The sequence below is a fragment of the Aspergillus viridinutans genome (assembly GCF_018404265.1).
Source record: "Aspergillus viridinutans IFM 47045 DNA, scaffold_4, whole genome shotgun sequence".
Lineage (NCBI taxonomy): Eukaryota > Fungi > Ascomycota > Eurotiomycetes > Eurotiales > Aspergillaceae > Aspergillus > Aspergillus viridinutans.
Genome location: NW_025091220.1, coordinates 2,550,794 through 2,570,235, shown reverse-complemented (window position 1 = coordinate 2,570,235; position 19,442 = coordinate 2,550,794). Strand labels below are relative to the sequence as shown.

The 19,442-nt window shown below is 52.5% G+C and overlaps 9 protein-coding genes across 9 annotated transcripts; 6 read left to right on the top strand and 3 right to left on the bottom strand.

Annotated features, from left to right (window-relative positions):
* Positions 1-198: 198 nt before the first annotated feature.
* Aspvir_006852 (uncharacterized protein) lies at positions 199-2,370 on the bottom strand (the record flags this gene model as incomplete). The annotated part of the gene is made up of 1 exon (XM_043270042.1): positions 199-2,370. One exon carries the CDS (start codon positions 2,368-2,370, stop codon positions 199-201), a length of 2,172 nt encoding a protein of 723 aa, XP_043125977.1.
* Positions 2,371-4,379: 2,009 nt separating this feature from the next.
* Positions 4,380-6,459, bottom strand: clf1 (putative cell cycle control protein (Cwf4); the record flags this gene model as incomplete). Its single annotated transcript, XM_043270041.1, has 2 exons — positions 4,380-4,622; positions 4,675-6,459. 2 exons carry the CDS (start codon positions 6,457-6,459, stop codon positions 4,380-4,382), a joined length of 2,028 nt encoding a protein of 675 aa, XP_043125976.1.
* A 365-nt stretch (positions 6,460-6,824) lies between these two features.
* Positions 6,825-8,384, top strand: Aspvir_006850 (U4/U6-U5 snRNP complex subunit PRP31; the record flags this gene model as incomplete). The annotated part of the gene is made up of 1 exon (XM_043270040.1): positions 6,825-8,384. The coding sequence occupies one exon, from the start codon at positions 6,825-6,827 to the stop codon at positions 8,382-8,384; it is 1,560 nt and encodes a 519-aa protein (XP_043125975.1).
* Positions 8,385-9,087: 703 nt separating this feature from the next.
* Aspvir_006849 (uncharacterized protein) lies at positions 9,088-9,965 on the top strand (the record flags this gene model as incomplete). Its single annotated transcript, XM_043270039.1, has 2 exons — positions 9,088-9,718; positions 9,799-9,965. 2 exons carry the CDS (start codon positions 9,088-9,090, stop codon positions 9,963-9,965), a joined length of 798 nt encoding a protein of 265 aa, XP_043125974.1.
* A 219-nt stretch (positions 9,966-10,184) lies between these two features.
* On the top strand, positions 10,185-11,134 carry Aspvir_006848 (uncharacterized protein; the record flags this gene model as incomplete). Its single annotated transcript, XM_043270038.1, has 4 exons — positions 10,185-10,260; positions 10,314-10,528; positions 10,584-10,676; positions 10,988-11,134. 4 exons carry the CDS (start codon positions 10,185-10,187, stop codon positions 11,132-11,134), a joined length of 531 nt encoding a protein of 176 aa, XP_043125973.1.
* An 870-nt stretch (positions 11,135-12,004) lies between these two features.
* Positions 12,005-12,970, bottom strand: Aspvir_006847 (UbiA family prenyltransferase; the record flags this gene model as incomplete). Its single annotated transcript, XM_043270037.1, has 1 exon — positions 12,005-12,970. The coding sequence occupies one exon, from the start codon at positions 12,968-12,970 to the stop codon at positions 12,005-12,007; it is 966 nt and encodes a 321-aa protein (XP_043125972.1).
* A 1,366-nt stretch (positions 12,971-14,336) lies between these two features.
* On the top strand, positions 14,337-15,307 carry Aspvir_006846 (uncharacterized protein; the record flags this gene model as incomplete). Its single annotated transcript, XM_043270036.1, has 4 exons — positions 14,337-14,389; positions 14,436-14,549; positions 14,596-14,846; positions 14,898-15,307. 4 exons carry the CDS (start codon positions 14,337-14,339, stop codon positions 15,305-15,307), a joined length of 828 nt encoding a protein of 275 aa, XP_043125971.1.
* Positions 15,308-15,839: 532 nt separating this feature from the next.
* Positions 15,840-17,014, top strand: Aspvir_006845 (uncharacterized protein; the record flags this gene model as incomplete). The annotated part of the gene is made up of 3 exons (XM_043270035.1): positions 15,840-16,059; positions 16,112-16,571; positions 16,627-17,014. The coding sequence occupies 3 exons, from the start codon at positions 15,840-15,842 to the stop codon at positions 17,012-17,014; spliced, it is 1,068 nt and encodes a 355-aa protein (XP_043125970.1).
* A 494-nt stretch (positions 17,015-17,508) lies between these two features.
* Positions 17,509-19,126, top strand: Aspvir_006844 (adenosylhomocysteinase; the record flags this gene model as incomplete). The annotated part of the gene is made up of 6 exons (XM_043270034.1): positions 17,509-17,547; positions 17,612-17,744; positions 17,800-17,926; positions 17,977-18,578; positions 18,631-19,066; positions 19,114-19,126. The coding sequence occupies 6 exons, from the start codon at positions 17,509-17,511 to the stop codon at positions 19,124-19,126; spliced, it is 1,350 nt and encodes a 449-aa protein (XP_043125969.1).
* Between the last annotated feature and the right edge of the window lie 316 nt (positions 19,127-19,442).

The window sequence follows — 19,442 nt, the reverse complement described above, 5'->3', positions numbered from 1 at the left end:
ACGAGGACGGGTAGATAGATACGTAGACAGACAGACAAATAACAGATATGGTGGGAATTAGTAGAACAAACAGTCAGACGGGAACGCTTCAACGCTCGCTCTCTTGCAGAAGCCTGATCAAATCAAATGCAGGTGACGACGCTTGATGCTGATACTATGCTTGATGCTAGATGAACAGACATGGTAGCGGGAGCTAAACTATCGATCGGCGTTGAGGTTCAGCCAGCTCAGATCCGAGTTTGGGTTCCTGCGCGAGTTCGCGGGCGCAGGTGCACCTGGAAATGGTGTGGTTGGCAAGGGCTCAAGCGCATCTGGGATCAAGATGCTCGAGCCGCGCGTGTTGATGGTGTCACGTTCGCGGCCGCTGGGGTTGTAGAAACCGCGGCTGTAGGTGCTGCTGGGCGGACGGCCGATCCAGCTATGGTGCGGGGCGCCGAGCCACTGCGGATCCGGGGCGGGACCGCTCGAGGCGCCGTCGCGGCGGTCATGGTCGTGATCGTAATCCGTGTCTGACGCGGCGCTCAGGGAGCTGGCACTGGAGATGCGAGCGGACTGCGACTCAGCGCGCTTCAGCATCTGGCGGATCCTGGGGCCGTCCTCCGTCGTGGGGCTGCCGGTGACCACCCGGCCGAGCGGCTTGGGTTCGTCCAGAAAGCCAAAGTTCAACTGAGGAAGGGGCGCTCCGGGCCAGGCGCTGATTCGATCCTCTGCATCGGATCGAGGGGCCGCGACGGACGGTGTGTTCGCTAGGTTGGTATTGGTGCCGTTGTTGTCTTGGAAGTACATGCCCCAGCCCTCGTCCGTTGTGCGGTCGCCGGGCGGTTTGTCCCTGAGGGTTATGTCTTGCGCCTCGACGGCCTTGTCTGCACCGACCGAGTACGTGCTGGACGGCGTCCAGTCACCGTTGGACTGGACGGCGGTCAAGGGACTCGGCTTGAGCGGCGTCGCTTTTGGTCCATGGCCCGGGAATCCGCCGGACTTTTCATCGGCGGCCCTGCCAGAGAAGATGGCGAGCGAGTCTACCGATGTGGACGCGAGCGGAGCTGTACTCTTGGCCATGGGATATGCCGAACGAGTCAAGGGTTCCATGCCCTGATCCTGGAAGCTCAGACGGTCCTTGTCGTTGGCCGAACCTTGGCCCTGGTTGGCAGCACGCTTGCGGCCCAGCTTCGTCCGATGCAGGAAGAAGAGAATTAAGATTAGGATTAGGATAATGCCCACAAGACTGCCAAGCGTTGCTCCGATGATAGTACCAACCCTGGAGCCAGATGAATCATCACTGGCGGCGGTGCTCGTGCTGATACCCGAACTGGTGCTGGTGGCGGTTGGCGTAGACGAGGATGATGTTGTTGTTGTTTGGATTGAGGCGAGGATCTGCTGAGAAGATTTGTCTCCGTAGAAGAGCTTGGTTGTGTTGACCCAGCTATTGGATGTCTGGTTGAAGATGGCCAGTGACTCGGTACCACTGCCGCTGGAAATGACCACCAATCCGTTATCGCCTTGAGCGAGAGAGTAGTCCGATCTGGTCGTAGATGGTGCTAACGTTGAATCGTATGTCGGGTAATCGGCCACAGAAACCTCCCTTCTCCTTTTTCTCCTCGAGGACGATGCCCCCAGATCTGTACCAGGAGGCGCGGGCTGACCACCAGGATTGAGCAATGCGATGCTACTCACGGTGTTGGGCGAGACGTTCAGGTTGAATGACTCAAGCGCCTTGCTTCCGTTTGATCCATTTAGTATCGCGCATCTCACATCGCTGGACAGAGGCTGAGGGAGGAATGCCCCGGAGGAATGCCACCCATCCGAGACCGAGAACAGATGGACCTCTTTGGGAGTCGTCGCACCACCTACCAATGCTGCTTCACTATCGCTCCAAGGCAGAAGCACAGGTGATGCGGTGGGGTACTTTGCGGAATGAGCGTCGAGGGTATACGGAGGAACGGTGCTGATAGTAAACGTGTCGGACGAAGGGTTCGAGCTATCCGTCTGACTGCCCGCGTAGACCAGCAGAATGGAGGAAGATTTCAGATATACCGCGCCATGGGACGTCCGATTTCGCATCGTCCGCTGAGCAGACTGTATCGTGGTCCACTTTTGGGAACCGAAAGCGAATCGCTGCAACCCTGGAGGAGTCGAAGACGAGCTCGTGCCACCGATCACGTACAGCGCCTGTTGATCTTCCTTACCGTCTATTCCGCCCGTCACGCATACGGCATGGGAGACCGGCTCTCCCGGGGGCAATTCACTCCAGGTTCCATTGCGTTCCAGGGGGATGGCTGCGAATCCATTGGCGGAGTAGGTGTAGAGGGTGTTGTTGTGAATGACCGAACAATGGCCCTCCAATTTTACAGGGGGCTTCGGAACGATCATGTCGATTGGAGATTGGTTTTATTTTCTGGTAATGAGGGAATGCGGTGCGGAAAGAAAGGTCGAGTTCTTCGAGAAGACCAGCCGAAGACAATCAGTTGATAACCAGCCGTCAGAGGTAGGGAAGAAGGACGAATCGACGGAACCAGGGAAACGAAGGTGACTGCCAGAGTGCTATCTCATGGTCGGGGACTAGCGAGTCGTCCAATTGACAGGTGGGTTGGCGACGAAACGAACGTGGGTGCTGGTCATAGAATCGATGGTCCTCCACGTGTCTAGCGATGCCGTCGAGTTGGATAGTGATAAGAGTCGCAGACTGAACGTTAAGAGTCAAATGCGATCATGGAATACAGGTCGAATCAAGACCGAGTAACGAAGGAATGGCGACCTGGAGGACAGGATGGTATCAATATCAATCCGAGTTCAGTGCTTCAGGGGTAAAAATTACAATAACAACGATAGGATCACAGAGTCAAAAAAGGAATGATAATGACACGGATACAGAGGCTCATACGTCGAATCAAGGGTCTACCTGAGCAACGAACGACAAGGAAAGAGAGAGAAGAAGAATGGAATAATCAGGAGATGGATTATGAGAGTCATAATAATAATAATAGTACTGGTAGTGATAAGAGAGTACGGAGCTGTGGGTGGTACGGAGCAAAAAGATGAAACAACGGTTCTGGAGAGCAGCAAGAGGGGGTGGCTCGGAGAGTGGAACAGATCAAGAGTCGGAATCATCAATGATCTTGAGGACTTACGATTTTGGTTTTGGCAGTAATTTAGTTTATTATTCCTTTGGTTGAGACGAAAGCTGGATAGGAGCGGAAAAACAGAAAAGGGATGAGGGGAGAGAGGGAGGGGGACCAGCACGAGTGCACAGCACGATGTGTGATGAAAAGAGAGAGAGGGAGGGACAGAGAGAGAGAGAGAGAGAGAGGAATGAAGCAGAAAGAGTTCAGAGTAAACAAAAAGAAAAAGAGAACAGAAGAGAAGAGAGAAGAGAGACAATAAGGAATCCCTTAGTTCATGACTTACGAGTAGTAATCTAGATAGTCTGTGCTCACCATCAGAGTCTGAGATGATCAGAAGATCCAGAGGATCCCTTGATAGACATGTCGACTTCATACCCATCAATTCTACACTTGAACCCAGTATTGCAGTCTGGTTTCTATCACAATCTCATATCTATCAAAATAAACATCTTATAGACATTCATTTCCTGTGCAGGGTACCTTGCATCAGGCACAGCAGCAAGTGCAAGGAAGTAACACCTCAATTAAACATCTTGGTATTATTATTGCCTCATATCCACGGAGCACTCCGAACAGCTCTATTTTCAGGGGTTCAGATCAACAAATCTCAACCGTGGTTCGTCTGTCCATACCATTTACTAGGTAACATCATGATCTCATCCTTCTAGGAGACTACCTAGTTATCAGAAGACTTCCCCCTTTCTTCCCGTTCAGCAATTTAAACCTCTCAATTTCCGAATCGGGTCGGTCTGAATCAGGTCGTTATTGGTGGAGTTAAATTGCCGCCAAGATGAATTCAGTACGGTACAGTACATAACAATACATTACTAGTCAGGCACCAAAAACAGACACAAATGCAGGAACATGACGCAAATTGGTTGAACTGATGGGTAGTACTCTTTCTCTACCTGAGTTTATGATTAGAATTATGACTATGATTAGGATTCTGCCTGCATTATTACTCAGACCTCAAATGAACTGAACTCGGAATCAGAAGAAAGACGGTCCCACCAACCACCCGCTTTTCAAACGACGGGTCATTGTTCGCTTTGGCTGGGCTAACTAGTATGATCCACTTTTGCTTGGCTTAGCACGTGCAAGGAACTACTGCATCCTCGTCATATGAGAGTACGGAATGGAATGCTACACCTGGTATCCTTGACCTCAATTCCTTTGCTGTAGAGTACTAGTACTAGTAACTGGAGATCGCACTCATGCTCGACATCTCCCACAAACCCAAACACCCGCGTGCAGCGGTCATGGTCCCGCCTGCCCCCTGTTTTGCTTCCATGTGTGCGCCGCCTGCAGAATTTTCGTCAGGCTCGCCGCTGCCTGGTCGTCCGCCGGGAACACATAGTCCATGTACTCCTCGTACCGGTCGTCGTCCAGCTTGCGTCGCTTCTTGACCCGCCGGGGCATCTGCTCCTCGATCTTCTTGATGTCCTCGGGGGATCCGTGTGTATGTTCGAAGGCCCGCCAGGCGTTGAGAAGTTCCACTCGCTGTAGCTTCGTCAGTAACATCTTCCCCGGACACATGCGCCAAATAACTCACCTCTTCCTTCATCTCCTTCTCCTTGAACACATTGTGGGCCCGTTCGAACACAACGCGCGCCCGCCGCTTGGCCTCGTCGCTGACCGGCCGCTCCTCCTCTTCCTCCTCTTCTTCTTCCTCCTCCTCTGGCACGTTGATCTCGAACCGCGCGTAGTTGATCCACACCTTAACGTGGTCTGTCTTCTGCAGGAGACGCTCGTACAGCTGCCGCACCCGGTCGTACTCGCCTTCGTACTCTTCAAAGTCAATGTACGCCTTCCAGACGAGCTCCGGCATATCCAACGTCGGCTGATCGATCCCAAGCTCGAAAATCGCCCGCGCACGCTCCGAGTCATCTAGTCCCCGCTCCAGTTCAGCGTACTTGATCCACGATTGGCTGTTGGACGGGTTCCATTCAATCTGTTTTTCGTACAGGGTCCGGCACCGCACGAACTCGAACAGCTGCCGCTCGAGGTCGATGTAACCCCGGAAGAGCTTGTCCTTCGGGCACATCCCAATGGCCTGGCCCAGCGTCTTCCGCGCAGCCTGCAGATCCATCTGGCGGATGTCGAACTGCGCCTTCAGCAGCCAGATCTTGGCGAATGTGAACTTCTTATGTGGGATCAGCTTTAGGCATTCTGTGTAAATCTGGCGGGCCCGATCCACATCCTTGGCCTCCATCTCCTCCCAGATAGCGTAGAAGATCCACAGGTAGATGTACCGTCTCCAATGCCGCTTCTCCTGCGACGGAGGGATCTGCGCAATCGCCCGTTCATAGACATCTCGTACCCGGTCTGGATCGCCCGACGTTTCTTCCAACCGGGCAAAGTCAAACCAGACATCGTAGTTTCGCGGGTTCTCCTTGAGCTGTTCCTCGTATTGCACCCGGCGCTTGGACAGGATCACATCCTCGACGCCCTCTCGGTCGCCGAACTGCTTCTCAAACGTGGTGTAGGCCTTATGAAGCGCCATTGCCTTGGAACGGGGTAGCCGGTCAAGGGCGTACTTGTAGATCGCTCGCGCCCGCTCATACTCCTTGAGCTTCGCCTCGAATTTGGCGTACGCGATGAAGAGCTTCTCGTCCATAAAATCCTCACCCAAGGTCTCAATCGCCATCCCGTACACTTCCCGCACCAACTCACTCGTCCCATACTCCTCCTCGAACCGGGCCCATTTGATCCAATTCCTCGGCTCCGGGTGGACGATCGTAAACCGCTGGAAGATTGCGCGCGCGCGCTCAAACTCATTGTACCGCTTCTCAAGCTTGATATACGCACTCCACGCGCCCTCGTCCGGCTCCCATGACATCCACCGCTCAAACACCTGCCGCGTACCCTGAATATTCCCCAGCGTCTCCTCCATGTACACATACTTGTACCAGAACTTGTCCACGCGAGGCAAGATGGTGACCGCCCGGTCCAGCAAGTTCCTCGCATGGTTGATGTTGCGATTCCGCATCTCCGACTCGATATACCGGATCCAGAGCACCACCGAGGTCGGGTTGACGTCCAGCGCCCGTTCGAAGATCGATCGCGCCCGACGGAATTCCTTCTGCTCCAGTTCCCAAGAGGCATACCGCATCCAGTTGTTCATGTTCACCCGATTGCGGCGCACATAGTCTTCAAACTCCTTTCTCTTGCGGCCCTGGTACTCGTGCAGTTCTTCGAGGTCCGCGAATCGCTGTGTCGGCGCCTGCAACGCGGGCTCCTGCCGATCAACAGCCTCGCGAAGCAGCTGCTCCGCTGAGATCTGGATCGGCGCGGGAGCCTTGTTCTTGACCCTGGGAGGGCCACGAGACGACTCCATGGTGACGATGGGTGGTGTGTAAAGGTACGATGGGTCAGGTATCCACAAGCGGAAATGGCAGGTTCACTTTCAGTCGTACGTGTAGAAAAAGTAGCACGCACTTAAAAGAAGAAGTCGGGGCTCGATCAGCAACCAAATCTGGACGTTGGATCCCCAACTCCAGTTGATCGTTGTTGAACAAGTCCGTTGGTTCTTTTCGTACATCAAAAGTCGGAAGCTGCGCTCCGGGTCCGTGACGCCACCCGGATGACTAAGCGGTGGTTCCTTTCTTAGTGCTTTCCAGTTGTGGCGGGCCGACGATAGTTTTACCTTGACCAGCTGCCACACTTGCTTCAGCGGTTGCCTGTGGTTACATTGCTGCCATCATGTCGAACGCGGAGGAACTCTTGAGAGATTTTGAGGAGGATGACGAGGAATTCCAGGCCGGTGAGGAAATCGAAGAAGATGTCGGCGAAGAGTTGCACCGGCCAGCGACGGAGGTCGCCAACGAGTTTGACGTCGCCGTGTCGACCACCGACGAACTCACACGCCTTCACAAGAGTCTCCGAGACCATTACTCGATCAGATTTCCAGAACTAGAAACTCTTGTTACGAATCCTATTGACTACGCAAAAACCGTTGCCATCTTGAAAAATGGTCCCCTTAACGATATCAAGGCTCTCTCGTCCTCGGCCGATAATATGGTCGGCGCGCCACTCAAGTCCATTCTGGACGGTCCCTCGCTCATGGTTGTCACGGTGGAGGGAACGACGACGCGTGGACGCGAAATGACAGAGGCCGAGCTCAAGGTCGTGCTGGATACTTGTGAGAGGATTCTCAAGCTAGATCGCGAGCGGACGGCGCTTACGCAGAGCATTCAGTCGCGCATGAGCCAGATTGCGCCTAATCTTGCAGCTTTGATAGGACCGGAGACTGCAGCCCAGTTTCTCAACCAGACGGGCGGGTTGAAGGAGCTGGCCAAGATCCCAGCGTGCAATCTGGCCGCGCAGGGCTCCAAGAGATCGGAAGGGTTAGGATTTGCTACGAATATCGGTATCAGATCGCAGGGCTTTCTCTACAACTCGCCCATCATTCAAGATATTCCAAATGATCTAAAGAGACAAGCAATCCGAATCGTCGCGGCTAAGATGGTTCTGGCGACTCGGGCGGATGTGGCCAAGTACAGTCCCGATGGTTCATTGGGCGAGGAATTGAAACAACAGTGCTATCAACGCTTGGAAAAGTTGACGGAGCCTCCTCCGAACGCTGGTACGAAGGCGCTTCCGGCGCCTGACGACAAACCTTCGAGAAAGCGAGGTGGACGGAGAGCGAGAAAGGCCAAGGAAGCAATCGCTATGACTGAGCTACGGAAGGCGCAGAACCGGGTCGCATTCGGCAAGGAGGAGGCAGAAGTCGGCTATGGCACCGGCGAAGGCACCGTGGGTCTGGGTATGCTGGGACAGCAGGACGACGGACGGATCCGGGCGACGCAAGTAGACCAGAGAACCCGGGCCAAGCTCAGCAAGTCGAACAAGGGCTGGGGAGCGGCCACCCCGGTCAGCGGGACGGCCTCTTCTCTGCGTGGGTTTGGTGCGGGCGCAGGCGCAGGCGGCACTGCGAGTGTCCTACAGGCCAAGGGTCTACGAACTTCTGGAGTGGGTCCTTCATTGGCAGGCATCGCCGGCACGGCCAGTACGATTGCCTTTACACCCGTGCAGGGCCTCGAGCTGGTTGATCCCAAAGCGCAAGCCGAGCTCCAGCGGAAGCGCAAGGCGGAGGAGGATCGATGGTTCAAATCAGGCACATTCACGCAAGTGGGCGGTCAGAGCAGTAGTACCAACAGCGGTGCGAATGGCGGGTTCAAAGTGCCTCCACTGCCCGCAAGGAAGAAGGTCGACACCGGCGAGGGCAAGATGGCGCCACCTCCGCCGCCCATGAAGCCATAGCTATAGCTATGTTTCCATTCTATTTGACTGTTGAGCATTGACGGCGTTGGGGGTTCTGTGATCATGATACCAAATAGTGATAGACCTTAAAAGGAATAAAATATATCCACATCGTTATTGGTACCGAGCCATTTTCCTATACCTTATTGCCGTAGAGCCGAGTGGCTGGAATATGGAAGGAATAACGGCGAGCCAAGGTTCGGGGTACTGCACCTCCGAACGAGCGCCGATGGCGTGCGCCGTGCAAAATTTGGCGCAACGGACTGCGCAATCGGTGAGCGATTTGCATTATCGAGTGTAACATTTACATTTGTGTGGTATTCGCATTGCTGAGCATCAAGAAGTGTTGTCCTCCCATATTGTAGACAGTCTCGCATCTATCCCACTGTGGAGGTGACTGTATGTCAAGATCAGAACCCATGGAATCACTTATTGATCATGAACAAATTCAAGGGATGGATCCATCCCTAATACATGTGGGCCGGAGCGTTTCACAAAGCAAAGAACCATCAAGTCGAGATATTGCGTGCTCGGCTCGGCACTGCCTTATAAACTGTCCTCTTCTACATCGTAGTCATTTGTTTCCGATCTGAGCAGTCCTTCGCTAGCATTGCCAGTCAATTGACCCGTAGTCGTTCTCTGAAGTTATAGTCAGGTCCAAGTCGAGGAAGAGGAAGAGCACAGTGTGGTAGACAATCGCACCATGGCCCCGGGGATACAAGACTCGCTGAGCGAGCTCCCAGCAGCAGTCCTCAACGATGAACAGGGACAATTGTCTTCAATCAAACGAAGCAGACGCCCGCTCTCGCTCTTCCATCACAGCCTGGTCACATCCGACATGGACGCGCTGAACTTCCACGCCGCCGCATCCCTCCAGCTGTGCTTCAGCCCCTATCAAGATGTCAATATCACCAACAGCAGCACAGCAGAATCAGACCCGGAAGCGGAAGCTCAACTCCTCATCACATCACCCTACAACTCCCCCCTCCACCTCCTCAACCTCCAAACCCTCGACACACCCAACCGCCTCCTCGCCCAGGCCCTCACAACCCTCCGCCCTGTGCGCGCCGACTACGCCACAGCACCCTACGCAGACTCCTTCAACTGGTCCTCTGTCTTTGCGTTCCTGCACGATCTGAGCACCCGCGAGGGGTACACTTGGTCCCGAACGAATTTCTACGTCGTTGTCTTCCGGTCGACGCTGTTGGCGGGCGCGGATGTGGACAGGATGCATGAGCTGGATGCGCGGTCGCATCAGGAGGCTATCGCGAGTGGGGGGTTACTCAAGTATTGGTTTGGGACGACGAATGCGCGGAGGGAGAATCTGGCGACTTGTAAGTTTTCTTCTTCTCTTCCTTCTTCTGTCTGTTTTTTTTTTTTTTGGAGGGGGTTAGGTTGATGATGGTTAATATAGGTGTCTGGCGGAGTCGGGAGGATGCGCATCGGGGAGGGACGGGGCCGTGGCATCGGGAAGCGAGAGGGGCGGCTAGAGATTTGTATGAGAAGATCGTGTTTACGACGATGGAGCTGGTGGTTGGGGATGAGGTGGGAGAGTGGTCGTTTGGGGAGTGGACTGGTTGATTTGTAGAGATACCCTTTGTTTGTAATAGAGCATGGAATTTACTTTGACTCTCCAAGCTGCTTTTATCATGATATGCATGCAGTACTATATCTGTACGGAGGATGATTCCCCGCGTGTGGAGGGGGAATGGGCCCTAAAAGAGTAGTATTCCACGTCCATGAGGGGAAGACCACGCATAATCATGTCAACTGTGCATAGACTGAACCTCATTCTAAGCGATGAATGATCAAACCAGAATAGATCTGTTTATCGGTAATGAATGCGGGAGAGGGGGCTTGATCTATCTGGAGGATGGTAGGTCATCGTCCGTGCCTTGACAATGACTTGAGTGTTAGCTGACCTATTAGGCGACCCTGTTGGGCTCAAGATCGAGGAAGAGTTTACCATCAAGGCGAAGCAGGCCGGGTTGACCGATGAAGAGGCCAGGTCGGCTTTCAACTCGAATATGATGGCCACGGGGCTTCTGTCCGAGTCGCCGGTCGAGTTTGCCAGGCAGCACGGCCGTCGCTGGCTGGTGTCTGCCTACGAGGCGGGTGATGTTGTCCTGCACAAACCTCATACGGTATGTCCTTGTCCTCTATCCTTCGACTCCAATGGGATTATCCTGACGAGCGCAGATTCATGCATCGACCATCAACAATGACCCGGATAATGTCATCCGTCTGGCGACTGATCTGCGATTCTCCGATTCTTCCAAGCCGTATGATAAGGTACGTTTGCTCCTTGTCAGACAAACAAATGCTAATATGCCTCAGAGATGGATGAACTTTTATAGGTTTGGAGATGGTGTTTGATCAGGTCCAGGTAGTTTATTATCTATCACTAGCATAGTCAACAGCAACAATCTGCACCTTAAAACGTGCAATGACATATCCTGTAACACTTAGTTCAGTTTAGTTCATCTTAAGTTGCGGTGATCTTACAGCTCTCCATCGCAATATCCTCCTGTCCACCCATGACCCTGAAGGACACACTGTACGACTTAGCCAATCCATCTTCAGGCAAACGCAAAAGGCAATAGCAATATAAATACCGCATTATGGCAAGCCAGATTGGCAATCTCGTCGCCGCCTTCGATCTCGCAGGATGTCTCGACGTTCAGCTGGTTGACATGAAGGGGTATGCTCTTTACCAGTTGGCAGAGAAGGCCGAGGAAAAGAATGTTTAGGGTTTTCATTGTGATGTGATGTGTATATTTGGTTAAGCATTCAAGGACATTTGAATTCTCAAAGAGTTTGCTCGAGAGATTGAGATGGCTCGAATATCAAGGGTTCGATCAAGGGAGTCTTGTCGTCATGGATGTGAAGCAAGGGCGGAGGGTTGGCACACACAACAGGCAGACAGGCTTAATCGCGCACTAGAACCTCCATATCGGTTGAAGATGTGCGTCTTACATCCCTTGAAGTAAAATAATGTGCCCTAACGTCGTTTGATGCATATTTCCTCGCCAGTCACCTTCATCGTTTGGCACATCGTTTTCGGATCTCCCGTATTCTCTCCGTTACGACATTTATGTTCGCGTGGGATTGGTTCTCTTCTGTCCCATCAATTTCAACCAGGAAGGACTCGATGTGTATATATTCCGACACAATACTTCTGTCAGACTGGCCTGCTTCTATGGAGCACGGCGATTCTATGGCAGACACCTTGGAATGATTTGATGTCAGTTGCTCCTGCGCACCACTGCCCGTCTCGTTGCTCTACGTCTCCACGACCATATCAAATGAGGTGCCGTCGATTCTGTATTCCCAGAACTGATTCACCATCAGTCGAAGTAATTCCTGGGGTCTGCGGCCATTGCGTAAAAGATGAGTCGGTGAAGAAGATGGGAGTCCATGTTGTTAGGGCACGGATCTGCGTGGACGTAGGCTGGATAGTGCGTGTTCCAATCAACCGTGCTGGTAGTATAATTGCTATTTAGTATGGAGGTAACAACAATTCTATATAATATATGCTAAATCAAGACTAATCATAACATGCAACATATAACACCGATCACTAGCAACAGCCCACATCTATACAAAGCACATAGCTGTCCCTATGACCAAGAGACACCCCCCAGAAGCGGAAGCATATACACAACTGAGATCCAAAGATTCCACACCCGAAAAGTCATCCGATCGCTGGCTGTATCCCGCCACATGAGCATCCTAATGGCTACAGCAAAAGCCAGCACGACGCTCAGACCAGTAGCAAGGGGTCCAGAGCCCGCCAGAAGCGGACATATGACCCCCCAAACAGGCATCGGAATTGCAATGCTCCATCGCGCCGCAGCATCCCCAATCACGAGGGGAACCGTTCGACGGCCCCTCTTCGCATCGCCTTCCTGATCGCACATGTCCTGCACATGCATGGTCGTCAGGATAATTGCCGTGATGACCATGATCCAGAGACTGAGCGAGTGCGGTCTGGCTTCAGGAGACCCTGCAAACACAGCAGGCCCAGAACCAAGCGCTACCTCTACAGCTCCCGAATTGAAACAGAAGTATCCCAATGCGTTGATAATATTTCGGATCACAGGGTCGTGGTCACCCGCTCCGAAGCTGTTGTAGCAGGTGCCTAGGACGATAAGGCCGAGACATTGTCGGTGTCCGCCGCTGTAACAAAAACTGTAGACCAGTGCAAGGGCGTAGAAGCCGAACATCAGGCGTTTTGCCTGGGACCCGGAGAGACGTTTGCTCGGGAGCGGACGCCAGGGTTTATTGAGGCTGTCTTCGGCGATGGACGAGGGACTGCGCTGGTTGTTCATCGTCAGGGGAAGAAGATTGATCCCGACCCAGCCAATGATCAGAGGTATTCGATGGACTGTATTTATGTATCTGGGAGACTGAGACTGTACATCGCGGAAGTCCAGAGCAGCGAGAGCATTGGTGATGCCAAAGATGGTGCTTGGCAGGAGAATGGTCTGGACATCACTTGCAATGAAGAGCCAGATGGTATATCCGCTTGATGCAAATGCCGATGACAATTGACAGATACGAAAGTTCGGCCCGCCGACTGACATATCGCTCTGAATCTTTGCTGTGCACTAATTTGGGTCAGTACGTATCTTCAAGTAATCAGCCTTGGCTAACCTTCATCTGTACTATGCTCTCAGAATGATCAAATTCGTCCCAGAGTGGTGTTTATAACTCGCACAAGTAGTCTCTTCGGGGCAGGATATCAGCTAAAGCTCTTAACAAGACAACAAGTGTGCTCTACAATAATAGACGTAACAGACATCAGGTCCTATCATGCCTGAGCATCGATTGGCCTTCGACTGTCCGAGTCCCAAACACTTCCTGACCTTGACTCAGATTTCAGGGGCTAATTCAATGCGCCTTGTCAGGGAGGCTGGCCTGGAGACCTGGATATGATTAGAAGTCGCCCGTGCTCCAATGGGTGCAGTTTTGGATCTAATAACTGATGAATGGCGGTGCTCTTGAGCAATGCTGAAGGACTTAGCCTGGCATTTAGGCGACCTGAGCCTAGGACATAAGATGAGAACCGACTCATTTTAGTCCTGAGCAAGAATGGCAATATGGCAGTGGGAGATACTCGGGCACACGGAAGCCCACAACAAGCTCGATATACTGACAATGCATTGTCTTCTCAAGGATTGACTTGGACCCATTCCAGGTTCAACCTGGAACACGAGTCATCAATCAGGCCCTAAGGCATGTCTCAGTTCCGGTCATTTCCCCTGCCATTCTTTTCTCTGATTGAGCTCAGCCGTGTGAGGTTACACATGCGGCGTGGGAGATGTATTCCACTGCATTCTTTCGGGCTGTGATCGCTGCCATAGTGGGGGTTGTTTTTTTATGCTGAAACAGCTGACAGTCATCTATTGAGGCCGTACATAAGCTGGAAGAATGGAAGGTATCTTCTGCGGTTGCCAGTCAGAGCAGTGTTCTTGTTGTCGCCAGTTTGGCTTACCATTCTGAAAGTCACAGAATGGCGCAGTTGTCTCGAACGAGGAATGTTTAAGCATCAACAGTGAAGAATAGAGCGATTTTGATACTTGACGACAGGGCGCCTTGGATTATTGCCGATTTACTAGAATGATACAGTGACAGTACCGAGTGAGTCAGATTGCATGGATGCACCCGATTGAAGAGCTGTATCTTCCTGGATGCTTGACAGGCGTGGGTTGCTCGGCAGGTGAGAAATGCCGTGCTTTTGCAGACCTGAGGGCCTTAGGCAGCTACCTGGTCTAGTCCTTCACTTATATAGCTCACTTGCTCATGTCCGGAGGAGAAATCTCGACCAGCACCTCGTGTCTCCTTCCAGTTTCCATCCTTGACTGTCTGTCTACATTATCGAGCAAAAGCATCATCACTTCATTTCGTCCCTTCGACAATCCAATCCTATCAAATCAAGACACGACAAACATGTCTTCCTCTCCAGAATACGTCTTCACCCGCGACTACTTGGACAACAACCGGTATGCTCATTCGAACTCTGCTATCCCGCCTTGCTTACATTTGCAGCATCAACCTGCAGCACTATTTGGTCGTCCAACTTTTTGGATACCGCATCCACCCGTCGATCCCCGTCAAGGATGTGAGCAACCTACGGATTGCAGATGTTGGAACTGGTACTGGGTATGTCACGCTCGAATTTTCCGATGGCAACTGCTCACACTGACAGAATCTGGCTTACTGATTTGGCCGACGAATTCCCTGCAACTGTCCAACTGGATGGACTTGACATCTCCTTCGATGCTGCTCCTCCACGCGACTGGCTCCCACCCAACATGAGCCTTCACCATTGGGATATTAAGGCCGAAGTCCCTGAGCACCTGGTTGGTGTCTATGACGTGGTTAATGTTCGCCATTTCGTCTTTGTTCTCCAACAGTCTGACTTGAAGGGTGTCCTCGACAATCTATTCAAACTTCTCAGTACGTCAAACAGCTTTCATAATTCTCATATCTCTAACGGCTGGTTTACAGAGCCCGGAGGGTATCTTCAGTGGACTGATTTCGACATGTCCTCACTTCGTGTCGAGAAGATCAATCCAGACATCAAGGTGGACGCGCAGGTCAAGTTAATGGAACTTTTTCAGGCCAACGATACCCGTCTTCGTTCCGCGTGGGGTGCCAGTCTGCCCTCGCTTTTTGCACAGAGCGGGTTCACCAATGTCGAATCGGATGTGAAGGATGCACCACCCCATTTGGCAGTTGCACTGCATGAGTGTGGGCTGTTGGCCACGGAGGTCTTAGCCCGAAACAAAGCAGGTGGGAACGAGCAGATGGTGCAGCAACTTAGACAAACCTTGGCGGAGGCTGCAAAGGAGACTCGGGAGGGATCTGTTTTGGTTTTTACTAGACTCACTGTTGTTGGTCAGAAGCCGAGCCAGTAGACTGCCTTTAGCCTGTTAAGTATCGAACCGTCACGCATCCTTAGGGCACTGGAGGTAGATTCATACTTTCTCATAATGATATCAAGCCTCTGCTTAGGAATGATGTACGTATACTCATAAGACGATGATACGCCGTCGCTTCGCCTCGCCATCGCTCAATGCTTACACCCCTTTTGTGATACAATATTTCCAAATCTGACCAAGCCCCGTAGGGTGAGCCGATTCAGCCTCAACTTCAGGAATGTAACCCCGTACCACGCAAGGGAGTACGGACGAGAAAATACCGACATGGGTATAATGTGTACTCCTATTCCTACATCTTACCCCTCACAGCATGTGTCATCTCGTCAGTCATTGCGAAGGTTGGTCGCACAAAGCCAGCGCAAAAACTTCCCGGAATGGCATTCTGCACTACCACTGGGGTTATTCATAACCTCGATGCCTTCCTAGCAAAAGCAATGAGCGCTTAGGTGATAATGGCCCCTCCAACTAAGCCTTTCTTTACTGCGCCAGGAATCAGTAAGACGACCAGATGGCGGATCAAGACGGAACCCAGTACTCGGCTGCATACCTTGCAGAGGATCGGCGACCTGCCCTTCTGAGCGTGGCCATCACCTTTCTTGTCCTGAGTACGTCTGCGGTCATCTTACGCTTCGTGTCTCGTCGTATTGGGCGTGTTGGCTTCCATCATGATGATATTTACATTATCTTGGGCTGGATATTCTACGTGGCGTTGATATCTGTGGCGATCGGTACCTCCCCCTCTTCTCTGCCAAAAGAACATTAACGTGACGACGTATGCAGGAGACATGCACTATGGCGGCGTAGGCCTCCATCAAGCGCGCGTCATGGCTATCGATCCGGTCATGATGCAGACCTGGGCCAAGTTCCTCCTCGCCATCGCATTCATCTACATCTTCGCCGTAATTCTCCCCAAACTCGCCATGCTGAGTCTGTACATCTCCATCTTCAATCGGCACCGCGCCTCCCGTATTACCTGCTATGTCACCGGCGTCCTAATGATAGGCAACTGCATCGGTTGTGCGGCGGCGGGATTTGCTGTCTGCACCCCTCTCCGGCGACTGTGGGACCCGAGTGTGGAAGGGCACTGTGTCAACATCAATGCGTGGTTCCGATACTCGCGGATCGTGAATATCGTCTCGGATGTGATCATGCTCATCCTGCCTATCCCGCATGTGGTCCGGTTGCAGTCAACCATGCGGTTGAAAGTCGGTTTGTTGATCACCTTTTTGCTGGGGAGTGTGTGAGTCGAACCATTCTTCTTACTGTGCGTGGTGGTATATGCCTGACGAGTGTAGGGGCCTCATCGCCGGTCTGATTGCCCTCTTTACGTTCAGCACTACCAACGCCGTCACGGACAACACCTGGAACGCGGCATTGTTGATCATCTGGACCCTCGTCGAAGTGGGGATGTATCTTATTGCTGCGTGCCTGATCTCGTATCAGCCGCTTGCTAAGTTTATTTGGAGAAATACTTGGCGTCGACGGCGAGGGCAGAAGAACAGTTCTCTGGACCAAGAACATAGCCATGTGTGGGTCCGGACGAATAGTACGCCTAGTCAGAGTCATAGTACCAGGGGAAAGACGGAAGAAGAGTACTTAGAGCTGATGACAAGGGAGCGCTCTGACAGGGGGTCGTCTATCTCTGGGGGAATTATGATTGAGCGCCGGGCAACAATGGATTGAATACGGATGTATTATGCTTATGCCATCACAGCTACTGTTGTATCTCTAGCATAGAATGAAACAGAATGAAGTTATTCCAGACACAAACAGAGTGAAACTGATTATGGTATGAATGTGACTCCGAAAACAGTGAAGGAGCGGTCAGAGGACCCTGAGGGATAGCTGGCCTCAGGCAGCGACACTTGCGTTCCTCGATGCCTGAGGTACCCCGTGCCCCGCCGCAAAAACCCTCCGAGTCCGAACGGCGTTTCCCCTCCGACAGTAGCCAGAGAACGTGCCTGAGAGGATTTCCCCTCCGCTGGTTTCTCCCTTTTATTTCTTCTCTTCCCCTCCTCCCTCGATCTCTTCCTCTCTCTTCTCATCCTCATCATCCCCTGCAGTAAGTCATCTCATCCCATCTTCTGTTCAATTGCAGTCAGTCAGTTATCGAGACTTGTCCTAACTAATCGCGTCCAGCTTCTTTCTTAACCACCTAATCCTTTCTCATCATCACCATGGCTGCCCCCGCTCAGAGGTCCAAGGTCGCCGACATCGTACGTGGCCTCTCAGATCCTCCCTCTCACAATCAACCCTATGAAGCATGTTAACCCCCTTTAGTCTCTGGCTGCCTTTGGCCGCCGCGAGATTGAGCTCGCCGAGATTGAGATGCCTGGTCTCATGGCTATCCGCCGCCGGTACGCCGAGGACCAGCCCCTGAAGGGTGCCCGCATTGCCGGTTGCCTTCACATGAGTATGTTGTTTATGTCAGAAGGGGGTTAGAGACTAAAATCTGACTCGCTTATTAGCCATCCAGACCGCTGTCCTCATCGAGACCCTCACCGCCCTTGGTGCTGAGGTCACCTGGACCAGCTGCAACATCTTCTCCACTCAGGACCACGCTGCTGCCGCCATTGCTGCCTCCGGCGTCCCTGTGTAAGTTCAACTGCCATTCTGAAACCAGGCCAGCTCTAATATCATAATAGCTTCGCCTGGAAGGGTGAGACCGAGGAGGAGTACCAGTGGTGCTTGGAGCAGCAGCTTAACGCTTTCAAGGATGGCCAGAAGCTCAACCTCATCCTCGACGATGGTGGTGACCTGACCGCTCTCGTCCACAGCAAGTACCCTGAGATGCTCAAGGGCTGCTACGGTGTCTCCGAGGAGACCACCACCGGTGTCCACCACCTTTACAGAATGCTCAAGGAGGGCAAGCTCCTTGTTCCTGCGATCAACGTCAACGACTCGGTCACCAAGTCCAAGTTCGACAACCTGTACGGTTGCCGTGAGTCTCTCATCGATGGTATCAAGCGTGCCACCGATGTCATGATTGCCGGCAAGGTCGCCGTTGTTGCCGGTTACGGTGATGTCGGCAAGGGCTGTGCCGATGCTCTCCGCAGCATGGGTGCCCGTATCCTCGTTACCGAGATTGACCCCATCAACGCCCTTCAGGCCGCTGTCCAGGGCTACCAGGTTGTCACCATGGAGGAGGCTGCTCCCCAGGGTCAGATCTTCGTCACCACCACCGGTTGCCGTGACATTCTCGTTGGCAAGCACTTTGAGGTTATGCGCAACGACGCCATTGTTTGCAGTAAGTGACGCGTTTCCACTAGTTTCCATGACTTTCATACTGATCAACACAGACATTGGTCACTTCGACATTGAGATTGACGTTGCCTGGCTCAAGGCCAACTCCAAGTCCGTCCAGAACATCAAGCCCCAGGTTGACCGCTACCTGATGCCCAACGGCCGCCACATCATCCTCCTTGCCGAGGGCCGTCTGGTCAACCTTGGCTGTGCCACCGGCCACTCTTCCTTCGTCATGTCCTGCTCCTTCTCCAACCAGGTCCTTGCCCAGATTGCTCTGTTCAAGGCCGAGGACCAGGCGTTTGGCAAGAAGTACATCGAGTTCGGCAACACCGGCAAGAAGCCCGTCGGTGTCTACGTTCTTCCCAAGATCCTGGACGAGCAGGTTGCTCTGCTCCACCTGGAGCACGTCAACGCCAAGCTGTCCAAACTCACTCCCGTTCAGGCCGAGTACCTTGGTCTGGATATTGCCGGTCCTTTCAAGAGCGAGATGTAAGTGCGCCTAGTCTTTTGTGTCTGGCCCAAGCTAATGTTTGCAGCTACCGCTACTAAGCAACTTCATTTCTGGATGGCGTCGACGCTTGATATATCTTAACACATAGACCTTTTCAACATGATCACGATGTTACGAACAACATAAAGGGTTCTCTCAACTTAGAGCTCAAAAGTATTTTGTCTTCAACGGCAATAAAAAGGGGCATATATGGGGGGTTTTCTTTTCCTATTGGCTGTACGGGCGGGTCTACTTGGGAGTATGTTTGCATTCAACAATGCCTCCGATATTTCTCCATATTTCTTTCTTAATATTCAACCCGACTAGGTCGGGTCAAATGATACCAAACCGATGCATTCACCTGCATTGAATACA